The 13,758-nt window shown below is 37.5% G+C and overlaps 1 protein-coding gene across 1 annotated transcript in view; it reads right to left on the bottom strand.

Moving 5' to 3' along the window:
- Positions 1 to 3,149: 3,149 nt before the first annotated feature.
- The window catches only part of LAMP3 (lysosomal-associated membrane protein 3), a 32,971-nt gene continuing 22,362 nt past the window's right edge, over positions 3,150 to 13,758 (bottom strand). The window contains exon 7 of the mRNA XM_008572233.1: positions 3,150 to 3,445. Within this exon, the coding sequence (XP_008570455.1) occupies positions 3,312 to 3,445 (134 nt within the window). The 3' untranslated portion in view covers positions 3,150 to 3,311. The remainder of the gene's footprint in view (positions 3,446 to 13,758) is intronic.

The following is a 13,758-nucleotide window of genomic DNA, read 5'->3' as shown; positions in this document are numbered from 1 at the left end:
TGTATTATGGAAGATGAGGCTGCCTCTGAAATCCCAGAAGTCCTGGGCTTTTGCAGGGTCAAACATTCCCAGTAGCTGGGAAACAACTGAATAAGATCTCAGCTGGTGATTGAGAGTATGAAGACAACGAATGGGTAATGAGATAAATAGTGCGGGTATGTGGGGTGAGTCTACTTAAGGTAGGGCAGCCAGAGAAGGCCTCTGTGTATTGTGCCCTGGATGAAGAGCAGTGAAACATAAGGTCCGGAGAAGAGCAGGGCCGAGACCCTGAGGAGGTCAACACTGAGGACCAGAAGCAAGTTGGTGTGGCTTGTGTGTGCTGAACCAACGGAAGGGAGGTAGGACCTGTGGTCAGGGAGTAAGGTGGGGGCCTGGACAGGCTGGTCCCTGAAGGCCAAAGTGGGAAGCCATTGAATGGAGTTTTGCCAGGAGCGTGATGTGATCTGATTTATGTTTTAAAGGTGGACTCTAGGGGGGGCCAGAATAGAAGATTGTTACAGGAATTTAATTACTTGAGTTCCCAAGAAAAGTAAATCATTAATTTCACAGTGTGCATCTTGACAGTAGGGACCTGTAGTAGCCAGAATCCAAGAAGCCCCTGAGGATTCCTTCCTCTCCTGGTGCTATCGTTTGCATGTGTTCCCCAAAGTTCATGTGTTGGAAGGTTAATCCCCCATGTACCAGTGTGGGGAGGCAGGACCTTTATCAGGTGGTTAGGTCATGAGGGCTCTGCCCTCATGAATAGATTTAATGCTGTTATTGTGGGAGTAGATTTGTTATTATAGAGTGGGTTTGTTCAAATGCAAGTTTGGACCCCTCTTGTTCTCTCTCACCATGTGACGCCATCCACCATGTTACGATGCAGCAAGAAAGTTCCCACCAGATGCAGACCCTTAATGTTGGATTTCCCAGCATCCAGAACCATGAGCCAAATAAACCTCTATTGTTTATAAGTTACCAAGTCTGTGGTATTGTGTTATAGTAGCAGAAATGGACTAGACACCTGACATTCACACCCTTGTGTAGTTCCCTCCCGCATTGTACCGGGGACGGTCTGTGTGAATAGAAAACTGAGTGATGGTATGTCATTTTTGTGATTAGGTTATAAAAGACCACAGTGTCCATGTTGGTCAGTCTCTCTTTATCTCTTTCTTTTTCCCTCTTTTCTGGATCACTACAGATCACTAATACAGGACCTCTTCTCATTTATCTCAGCCCCTACGAGAGTGTCTGGCATCCTTCATCTATGTTGGTTGAATGAATGAATGCACAGATTGTGACAGCCCTTGAGTAAAGTGGTAATGAAGTCAGTTAGTCTGGGCTAAGAGTTGAGAGATTTAGTTTGAAACTTTAATGTGGTTTATCTTTTCAGGAATTCAGATTCTCCCACATAGGGTCTTCCTACCTAGCAACAATGTGGCAATGGAGAGTAGAATAAAATAAGTTATTTATAGAAAAATAATTTAACATTGATTCAAACAACCATATTAAAACCTCTATATTAAAGGCCTACTACTAAGAAGATTGTAAACAAAATTTTATATGGCACAAAAAAATGAATGATAAGAAATAACTAATGTGAATGAATCTCCAAAATAAGTTTTTATTACAAAATCTTTTAAGACAATTTAATATTCTATTAAGACTAAAATCTCAGGACCTTACTGACCCTACTGACTCATAAGGAAATCAGTCAGGAAAGCCTATATGGTCTCTAGGTGGACTTGAATTGTTCCTTTACTAAAGAATGCTAGGGTCGTGTGGTCTTTTCTGTTAATATCCTGACTCAGTTCCTTTCTTTAGCAGCAAAATCCAGCAGGGATAAAATTCTTGGCAGGCTGCTCTACAGATAAGGTGAACTATAATAGAAAAACGTGGATACAAAAGTGCGGAAGTAGCAAGTTACCACAAGAGGGGGATCTACATCCAAGAAAGAAAAGTTGGTTTAAAGTTAGACTTCTGTATTTTTGAAGAAATAAAAAATACCCTGACAAGTTTATTCCATTTCTTCATCTTTAGAGCTACAGCTTACCAACCCCACAAAAATGAGAAACTGACTAATGTTTTACAGAGCCCCTCAGTCTCCTTCAAGGGAATAGAGAATTTATTAAAGATCTGCTAAGTCCTCCTTTCATCTACCCCAATGTCTCATGATGCTGGGTAAATCCATTTCCTCTGTGAAAATACAGTATATGCTGGTCTGAGGCTATAGGAGCACTTTGTGTCACTGCTCTTGTAGGCAACTCATTGCAGAAAAAAGATCAAAGACCCTGCTACCAAACCAACATAGTTCAAATTCTGGCTCTGCCACCTGTCAGGTGGGTGTTTTTTGTTTTTGTTTTTGTTTTTTTTGGCAAAAAAGATCAAAGACCCTGCTACCAAACCAACATAGTTCAAATTCTGGCTCTGCCACCTGTTAGGTGGGTGTTTTTTGTTTTTGTTTTTGTTTTTTTTGGCTTTTTTTTTTTGGTGGCTAGACAGTATGGTGGGTGACATTTAAGTGATCTGATTCTCTTAAGTCTGAGTTTACTCATCTATAAGTTGTATGAATTAAATGAGATGTGCGTAAACTGCTTAGCCTAGTGTCTGGCACTGTGTTCAATAGTGAAGGGCCATTATTATTTTCTTGCTTATTATTTAATTCTGTTGCCTACAGCCACCTAATTCTTAGTCTCTGGTGATTTTAGAGCAGGAGTCATCAAGATAAAAAATAGAAGGTAATTCGTTCATGTTGGTTTCACATCAAAAACCTAAACAACTTTAGATATGTTCTTGCTTTTGATGACTGAATAAAAACAAAACATTTAAAGTGGGAAAGTACCACCATATGCCAGGCATATGTACAACACATAAAACACAGATAGTAAAAGCACTGAAAGGCTGCTTGATAGCCAAAGCAAAGGCATTTTTTAAAATGGAAAAGATCAAGGATAAAATAAAATCTCAATGCAAACACAGGTAGTATTAATTACAATTGGCACTTTGGTTTATAATTTGGAGGCATATGCCACTTTACATACATTATGTTAATTCAATGCATCTCAAATGTTGACTTTAGATGGTTAAAATATTCTGTGGGAAACTAGAAAACACTCTTAAGTAGCTCACTAAATCTTTCATAAAATGAGCAAAAAATATCCAGAAATTGATGTGCTACTTGAATTTAAATCACAAATAGCTCACTTGGTTTTAGTGGAAGATGGTGGTTTACATTGTTTGAAGTACTCACACTCTAAGAGAAGTCCCCAACATCCTGGAAACGATAAAAGAATTTTCTAAACTCCATTGTTTTCATTTCCCCTGAGCAACAATTAGATTCTCTGGTATCCAGATGACTGATGCCTTAGACGGATTCTATGGACACCCATACCCAAAAGGCAGAGACCAACCACGATGATCCCAATCACAGGAAGCACAATTGTGTAGTCAGAGGAGCACTCATCCACTAAGAGAAAAAACAAATACAATATAGCAGGTAAGGTTTGGTGATGACAGATCAGAAATCAGGCTAGAGTAGAAAGAATATGAACTTTAGAGTCAAACAAATCTTGGTTTGACTTTTAATTCCATCATTAACTAGCTGTGTGACCTTGGGCAGGTAATTTACTCTTGCAATTTCCCCATTTATAAAGTCAGAAAATAATATATAAGATTGTTGGAAGACTAAATAAATAACCTTTTTTTCTTCTCAGTAATTACTACCCAATTATTGTTAGCCTAGTTTTCTGAACTAAGCAACAACACAAGAAACAGATTCCTGGTGTGCTCCCGCAAAGTGGGATGTGCCTGCATAAAAGAGACCATTTGCATCTCTAGCTTACAGAAATTCCCTTGAAAATGTGTGATGGTTTATAAAATATTTTTGCCACTTTATAAAATATTTTTTATAGTTTTATAAAGCATTTTTATAAATGTAAAACATTTTATAAATGTTTTATAAAACATTTATAAAATGTTTTTTATAGTTTTATAAAGCATTTTTATAAATGTAAAACATTTTATAAATGTTTTATAAAACATTTTTGTCACTTTTTAAAGTGACATTTTTGTCATTCATATAAAACAATTTTGTCGCTCCTAAGGTTTTCTCGTACTACTTTTAGCTAGTATTAGAAAATAGACCAAATTATTTATGAGAGCATAAAAGTGGGAGTTTGTATACTTGTCAAAATTGTTTTTTCTTTATTCTATTAGAGAGCACCTATTCAATTCATTTAAAATGTTATTGATTGGGCCAGAGACTAATCAATTTTGACTGGAGAAAGATGGAAGGGCCTAGGGATAGAGGGGAACTTGACAGAATACTCAATGTAATGAAGAGTGTGGGAGAAAAGAACAAATGAATGGAGAACTATATATATATCATTCATAAATTTTATATATTTAAAATTTATGGATAGCTAAAAAGATGTGTGTGTGAGGTTCTTGTATAAACCAATACTGAAATTGTGTCCTGAACCAAGGATCACCATCAACCAATTCTATGTACCTGAGGTCCAAGAAAAAAGGATCAGGAGAGGTCAGGGGAGACAGAATGGTGATTAGAAATTCCAGAAAAAAGAAAACTTGTACAAGAAAAAACTGTGCTTGCAGTACACTATTTGGTTTGGCAGTGAACAATATTTACATAATTGTAATAATAGATGCCTTATTGATTTAACCAGAAATAGTGGTATAAACATAAACCCTTATCTGTGATAGCAGAAAGTCAAAAACTGATAAATTAAGAAATATCATGGAAAGTTTATTTTATTTTTTAGAGTTATGAAGATAGCCATCAGAAGAAATTGTTAAAATTAGTTAAAACTACTCTGTCTCTCAGGGGTAGGACAGGAAAATGTTGCTTTTCATGATATGCTGTTTTGGCGTACATGATACTTTTGTTACTTATACATATTTCTTAAAAAAGAAATCTGACAAGTTAAGAAATTTAAATGAGTTGGAAAAAACACAAAAAGTTAAAACATGATGTAAAGCACATACCTACTGACCCAGCAATTTCACCTCCAAGAATTTATACTAAAGATATATTCATACAACTGCACAAAGACTTATTATAATAATATACATTTTATGAGAGACAATCAAAATATCCATAAATAATTTAAGATGGTATTCATACAATAGAATATAAGGTAGTCATTAAAAAGAATGTGGTAGGTCTCAATGTGGTGTATTAGGAGTTGCCTAAGACCCGTGAAGAATCACATGACTCCAAACAAACATGCGTGTGTGCCGCCCTGTGTGAAAAGATACACACAAGCCTAAGACCCGTGAAGAATCACATGACTCCAAAAACTGGGAGGACTGGAATGGAAGTGGTGGGCAACTTTTATTTTCTATAAAGTTTTCTTAAACTATTAAATTACTTTATTTAACATTGTTTAGACATTTTTAAAATGCAGAAGAGTAAACAAGGAAAAGTAGTTATCCAATCACCACATTCTTCTACTTTGTAAACCTTTTCAGGCATTTGCTTCTTCTGAGAATGTATGTGTGTGTGTACTCATGTGCATACTTAAAGAAAAATTATTCTATTTTTAATAAATGATCTATGCTCATTATAAATAATTAATAAAAAAAGCACAAATAAAAAGTAAAAACTAATCACCTCAAAACCACCCATCCAGAAATTGTCACTGCTAATATGAGCAAACATTACTTCAGGCATCCTTGTTTAGAACTATAAGGACAGTTGGGTAGAAAAATAAATATAAATACTCTTATTAAAATAGGATCATACAAGTGCTATTTTACTAAAGTTGTTCATTTTGATTTTACAGAAGAAAAAAACTAAAATGGAACTGAAGGAATTATTGCATGTGAATGTTTCTTTATTGCAACAAGTATTGTTTCATAAAGGATTCCTTTAAGCTTCAAAAAAGAGATTATGAAGTACACATTAAACAATTATGAAATGCATTAAGAGGTATGAAAGAAACTGGGGTCATGTGTTTTCTAAACACTGTTTCAAATTTAAACATTACACTGTTTTGAAAGATTAGTACTAACAGATTCTCTTCCATATCCCTTCTCTCCAACTCCAAATTCTGAATAGTTATACTACTGTTTTTAACACTTTCCAGTTTTATAACATTTCCATTTTATTTGATAACTATCATCCTCAGAGTCTTTAAAAATGTGTTTTGGATATAGAACACGTTCACATGATTTAAAATCTCAATATAATATAAGATGTTGTATATTGAGAAGTTTCACTTCTGCTCTTGTCCCATTAGTTCCCCTATTCCCATCAGATAACTACTTTTTAAAGTTTCTTTTATAATATTTCTGATGTTTCTTTATACAGATAGAAACAAAAATGAAATACATATTTTATTTCCCCTTTTTCTCCCTATTTTGCATTACGATTTTTTGAATTTAACCATATATTTTGGATATCTTTCTATATATATATATATATATATGGAACATCTTCATTCTTTTTTTATAGCTGCATAGTATTCCATTGTGGAATGTATCAGAGCTTTTTCTCCCTATTTTGCATTACGATTTTTTGAATTTAACCATATATTTTGGATATCTTTCCATATATATATACATATATATATGGAACATCTTCATTCTTTTTTTATAGCTGCATAGTATTCCATTGTGGAATGTATCAGAGTTTTTTAATCTGGCCCCAGCTGATGGATCCTTGGTTTGTTTCCAATTTTTTGCTATTACAAATAATGCTGTAATGAATAGCCATGTATAAATATCATTTCATGTATGAGAAGGTGCATTTGTATTCCCAGACCCATAATTGTTTAGCACTTTTTATACTGAAATGGATAAAATATTCACCAGCATCAGTTGTTTTTTTTTTTCAGTGACTTTTCTACTCCTGAAGGTCATTTGCTTATTTCTTTGTTTATATTGTGGCTCATCTCTTGTCTCACCAAATTTCATTGTCAAGCAATATCTTTAAGAAGGGCTTATCAGTGCTGCATCCTTTGAATTATTTCATGGTTGAGAATATCTGCCCACTGTCTTTATACTTGAATAATATTTGGGGGTCACACATTCTTCTTTCTCTTAGGCCTTTATAGAAGTCCTAACCCTGCCTCCTCCTCCAAAGAAAGTTGTGATGACAGAAAAAAAATTCTGTGAGCTCTTACTTCCAATTAGTAGTCCATTGTTTGCTCACTTGAAATGTTATTGTGAAGAGATCTGAGGCCAACTTTAACTTTTCCCCTTTATAGGTGAGTTTATTTTATTTTTTCCCCAATAAGGCCTAAAGAATTCTTTACCTTTGAAGTTCTATATCTTACTTCAGATAAGTCCCAGTGTTAAACTTTCTGTATCAATTATTTTCTGGGACACACTGTGATCTTTAAGTCCCAACTTCAATTATTCACTCAAAGAAATTCTCTTAAATCTACAAATATATCTTCATTCTGTTTCTGAGCACTCTTCTTCAGAGGCACCAATTATCTTTATACTGGATGGTCTGAATCGCTTCTGTATCTAGTAGCTTCTTTATAAGGCTTTCAAAATAAGGTTTTATCTGTATTAATCTCAGTCATTATCTCTATGAAAATAATATAATTTCAGCCCTATCTATTCTGTTTACCATTTCTATACATTATGTAGTGGTATTTCTTTGATACTCAATTCATTTTCTTAGGAATGAAATTCCTTATACTTTACTCTTTCATATTAATATCTCATCTTTGAACTCTATGTGAAATTCGCATTCCTATTAAGTGATTCTCTGCATTAAGCAATTGTCAGGGATGTCTTTCTCTTCCTCAAGTTATGTTTTCTTTGTATTTTATCAACTATATTCATTTCTTTTTTTTTTTTGTCTTTTTTGAGACCGGCTGCACCACACTCAGCCAGTGAGCACTGTGAGCGCACCGGCCATCCCTATATAGGATCCGAACCCGCGGCGGGAGCACTGCTGCGCTCCCAGCGCCGCACTCTCCCGAGTGCACCATGGGCTCGGCCCTTAACTATATTCATTTCTAACCTTCTATTATGGACTAAATTGTGTCCCCACATTGCCCACCAAATTCATCCATTGAAGTCCCCCAGGGCCACAGAACATGACTATTGGATATAGTGTCTTTATAGAGGTAATTAAGTTAGAATGAGGTCATTAGGATGGGCACTAATCCAACATGAATGGGTCTTTATAAGAAGAGGACATTTGGATACACACTGGTACAGAGGGAAGACCATGTGAGGACACAGGCTAGCCATTCAAAGGAAACCCATGCTCTTTGTGTTTACTAGAGTGGTAATTTAAATTGGTTTTAAGGATAATTGGTGTTGGGGTTGGGGAAACAAATCACAGGAGTCTAAGCAGTAGCCAGCATCCAAACGAACTCACTGAAGATGGATGGTAGAAAGGAAATTTAAATCTAAGTGAACTGCTTTACCTCTCTACTCTTGACTTCAAATTCTGCATCTTGTTTCCATCTGCTGTGGAAGAAATTTCCACATACTAGAAGACTGACCCTTAGTCATTCTGCAGGATGGTTAGTAGCACACTGAATAAACACCTCACGCTCTGCACTACAGAACGGTTCAAGTGCCCTTCACACGGGATGTGGGAGTCTGGAGCATGCTTGAGGGAGGAAGCAGAAGGAGATCACTTCTCTCCAAAGCCAAGCCCCTGCTGTTAAACCTGATTCACTCTGGGGAACACTGGGTCCTCACATCCAGACTTTCATCAACATCTTCTGTTTTAAGGGAGAGGAGTCATTTCCTGACACTCTAGATGTTTTCTGGGGCTCTTAACACTCCCTTGGAGCTGCCCTGTGCCCTCCTGACCCCCTCACTTCTAAGAAAGTGGAGTGAGCCAAAATACCTCCAGGGAGAGCCAGGACCTTTCCTAAATAAGTAGTAATTATAGAGTTGTTGCCAAATTTCAGTTAAAATAATGAATGGCACCCCTGGAAAATGTAGAAAAACATGAAAACTTCCTGTTAGTAAAATCAGTTAAGAACCTCCACAAGTCCACTATTCTCCCTTTTCTCTGAACCTAAAACCCCAATTCTCATATTTAAACCATCAATGTAATAGAACACCATGAATAATATCCCAAGTCATATTTTAATATAATTTTTTCTTCCAGAAACCAATTACTCCTAATCAGGTTTATAATTTTTGTGGTGGAATGTCTGCAAAAAAGGAAAGTGGGTCATAAACTGGGTAGGTCCACCTCTTCTTGCTGGCCATTTCTGAGTGCTTTGATGCTTTGCTTTCCCCTTCCAGCAACGGCCCAAATTAACAAATTTACAAGAATAGAATAGCATTTTTTAAAAAAAGCAGAAATAAGTGAGAAAAAAAATGTTAAGAAGGCAGAGAACAAATGAAATTGAGGGAATTGGAGAATTAACATTTATTGAGCCACTTTTGTTTGCCAAGAACGTTGGTATGTGCTTTGCATTTAAAATGTGAGATGTTAGGCTCACTAAATATTTTCTAATATTTAGTTTTTCTAAATATTTTACTAATAATACTATAGTATAGAATTTGTCTTTTAAAAAATGATAGTATATTAAGACTACCTATAGTTTAAGTACATCAGAATTTGGGTAAAATCCAGAAGTTTATAATCACTCTATGATCTATTTTGAAATGGATTGGTTTTTTGAAGTACTATTTTTTTAAAAAACTGAATATTAAGACTCTTAAAAATGTATAAGAAAAATCAGTGCAATTTGAAAATGTCTTCCCCACAATTCTCCCTTTGGGTTTTTGCTTTCTCTTTCTGACGAGTATCCTGCTCATGTCTCTTCCTCTTGTCCCCTAAGTCTGGAGCCCAGCCCTGTTTTACTTGGGTGTGGCAGAACAAGCTCAAGCCTGTCTGGCACAGCCTCCCCAAGCCAACAGGAGGAAGTGCGCGCGTGCCTGCATGGTGTGTGTGTGTGTGTGTGTGTGTGTGTGTGTGTGTGTTTGGGGGTGTGGGTTGCCCTTTTGGAATGCTTTGGTGGAAAGCTAGGTTTCCTAATCAGCTTGGGACGGGGGACAGGCAACTAGAAAGGTCAGTCCTTTCACTTCAGGCAGAATAGGAAATCAGAATTCCCAAGGCCTTAACCTTGCATGTTTTGAAGAAAGTGGGGCTTTACATGCGTTCATATCCTCTACTGGGCCTCTTTCTGGCCACCAGGCATGCTGTTAACAAAATGGCAAGCAGTCCTGTGATACTCAGGCCCAGGGCCACAGGGATTTCTCTCCTGTTTCTGTCAATGAAGCATTCATCCGCTGCAATTGAAGTCAGAATAAGAGGGGTTACAGACTGGCTACAAATACTGGGAAGTAATACTGCCCCTGCCTGCCTCAGCTTCACAGGGAAGGAAACTGAGGGAGAAACAGAGCTGCTGGGCCTTTGGACTGCTGCCTCAGACAACAGAGGGCGAAAACAGGTGGGAAAGGATCCGTACAGTGGATCTGAACCTTGTAATGCTGGTAATCATGTAAGGAGTTTGTTAAGTTGCAGGTCCCCATGCCCAAGACATTCAATGGGTCTGAGGAGGCAGATCATACTTGGAGAAACACTTTGCTCTGGAAGGACATGGTCACAGTGCTGTCCTGACTCTCAGACCACGGTAAGCCTTGGAGCCAGGTTGTCCAACTCCAGAAACAGGGAGCTGCACCAAGTCTCAGGGCCAAAATTTTCTATTCAAACTCTGTGCTTTTTAAAGGGGCCACTTGGAGAGCAAAAGAAACAGCAAAAGAAAACCATTTGCAGGCTCCAGGATTTTAGGGAGGAGGGGTTGAAAATGTGGGAGTCAGGAGTCTACTGTTTGGGAGGATTATTATTTTTTTTTGGCAAGGCTGAGATTTTCCACTTGGTAGATTCCTCTCTAGGTCTTCAAGACACGGTATAAATGTCACCCATCAGTCAGGACTTCTCTAACCCGCCCCCTCACCAACAACGCTGTTATTCATGCCTCCCTCTGCACTCCCACGGCCCCTTGCCAGATGTTTTATAACACCACATTGGTATGGTAACTTGCTTCTTTTTTCCCCCTTCTGTTACTCTCTGGTAGAAAATATTATTTACAGAATGACACACATCTTCACATTTGAGCATCTTTAGTGAAATTTGTGGTACAAAGACTGGGACTACAAAGTTGAGCTGAAGCAGTGACAGCAGGGTGAACAAGAGAAATATTTTGGAGATAGAATTGATAGGGCTTTGTGTCTATTTGTATGACAGGGTAAGGGACGGGGATGAGTTAAGGATAACTCTAAAGTCTCTTGCTTGGGGAACTATCCAATGAACGGTGATTTTAGGAAAAAAAACGTAAAGAAAGAGAGCTTTTTTACATCTCCCTGTGAGCACTGTTAATAGGAGGCCAGGTGTGTGCTGATGCAAGGTTTTGTTTCCCACCTCCACCACTAACAAGTCTCTCAGACCTGCTCAGTTCCTGCTTCACATATGTTCTGACAGGGAAGAGGAGCAAGTGTGGACCTTATTTTAAGATCCCATGATTAATTACAGTGGTTTTTTTCAAACCTTCATAATGGATTTTAAAAGACATAAATAGTTTCCCAACATTAGAAGATGTGAGATGAGATAAGAAAACGGGGGCAATATCTACTAGCAAATTTTAATATTTAACCTTAGCACTGTGGTAAAGATCCAAACCAAAAGTAGAGACTGTAAGACTCAGACAAAACCTTCAGGAATCAGGGGATCCAAGGTTAGCAATGACTTCATCCTTCCTTTGCTAAGTGCTTTCCACTAAGGATGTCAGGAGAAGTTTTCTATTAGACACATCTTCAAGCTTATAATGGAAACCAAAGTGAAACTAAACTTGTGTTGTGGAAATTTGATATATGGCTAAACATCTAGCTAATCTATTTTGATCACTGAAAAGTACTTATAACATTTTGAGTTATTATGAGAGGGATGTTTTAGAAAATGAAGTTCATGACCCTCCTGGTCATATGTAGAAATCCTTGTAACACTCTTTTTCTGGCAGGGAGAAAAGGGCTTTTGTGGAAGTCACCCTGGTCTGCTCCTGCCCTCATGCAGGTTTCCCTCCGGGACGGTCATCAGGCAAGCTCTGCCTGTGGTGGTTAAAACCCAGAGCAGAAACTAAAACTAACTGTGAGGAAACACTGTTGGGTAATGCAGCTTATAATTGAGAAGAGAGAATCCAACAGTGTTTATCTCTATCCTGAATTACTGCAGCTTGCTCTTTTCCCTCTGTAGGTGGGAAACAATTCTGAAATCTTGGATTTTAGACATCACTAATGTTCAGGATCTTTAAAGTGTTCCCTAAACTCACCTGAGTTTACCAGTGCTCCACAGTATGTAAAGGGAGTTCGCATAGGGTGTTTTCTGACTTTTTGATTGAGTGTGTGCGTGTTTAAATAGCAAGAATATGTGTTTTGGTCAAAGCGGATATAAAGTTCTGCAGGAGAGCTGTGGATATGAGTGCGCTAAGGTGTCTGATTCTGAGGTGGGAGGGCAGGGTGGCTGGAGCTGTGTGGAGTCACACCGTTCTAGGAAGCGCACATGATTCTCGCCCCTTTGAACGCTTCCGACAGAAGACAACTTGGAACTTCCCCTGGGTCTCTGAAGTTTATGTTAGTGACCTGATGAACCCTAAACTTACCATTTCCAAAGTGGTCTCCTTCAAAGTCAAAGGCTTGAAGTTGGACATTCATTGTTTGCAGTTGAAGTTGGGCTGACAGCTGGAGGCTCTGTTCACTCACACACTTGAAGGAATGCCCAACTGTTGTCTCAAACATAACCATAGCACTTTTCATTCCTTGGAAATTTTTCTCTGAAGAGAAAAGGTGAGATATAGATACATAAGAATTCTAACATATCCCTTGACTTCTAGCTGTTGCTGGGATGCCCACATGCAGTTACATGGCCTTCCTCCAGACATGGCTCTCTGAGGGTTCACCTACCTTCTCTTCATGAAAAAACACCAGGTGCTGTTTGCAGACTTCTCCTGGTGCTGTTTAGAGTATATTGGAGACCCCTCAGAAAAATTGGAATGTGAGAACACTGAAATGAGAATGCTGGGGAAGGTTTCCTTAAGTTATTTTAAATAATTGGGTCAGAGTTGATGGGAACTATTGGCAATGCTTGGCACCTCTGTGCACACAAAAACAAAGTCAGCAAATGGAACATTTGCATATCGCCAGACTGAATACATTAACATCGCAGGAGGAAGAACTCATTCAGATGGTGGTGGTGGTGGGTTGCTTCCATTCATAGAAACAGAGAGAAGGGAGAGGCCCATGTCCTACCATCTGAGTGCTGTCTGGGGAGAGGGTTTTGCTCAAGGACTGGCCCTGTCTTTTTACAAGTAGACCCTTTTCAAGGAGGTGGATGCTTCCAGGCAGATGGGGTTGAGCATTTTTTTAACGTTTTATTTTATTTTTAATTGACACTTAGTAATTGTACATATTTATGGGGTACAGTGTAATGTTTCGATACATGTATGCATTGTATAATGACCAAATCGGGGTAATTAGCAAATCCATCACCTCAAACACTTATCATTTCTTTGTGAACATTCAGAATCCTCTCTTCTAGCTATTTTGAAATATGCAATACATATAGTTAACTATACTGTTAATATAATAATATTGATATAATTATATTAATAATTAATAATATGATTAATAATTAATAATATAATTAATATAATAATAATAATATTGTTAACTATAGTCACCCTACTATCCAAGAGAACACCAGAATTTGTTCCTCCTGTATAACTGAAACTTTTAATCATAAAATAAAGTCCATTTGCTCTAATTCCACACTTG

Source organism: Galeopterus variegatus, unplaced genomic scaffold, assembly GCF_000696425.1.
Source record: "Galeopterus variegatus unplaced genomic scaffold, G_variegatus-3.0.2 Scaffold766, whole genome shotgun sequence".
Classification (NCBI taxonomy): domain Eukaryota; kingdom Metazoa; phylum Chordata; class Mammalia; order Dermoptera; family Cynocephalidae; genus Galeopterus; species Galeopterus variegatus.
This window is presented reverse-complemented; position numbering and strand designations above follow the sequence as displayed.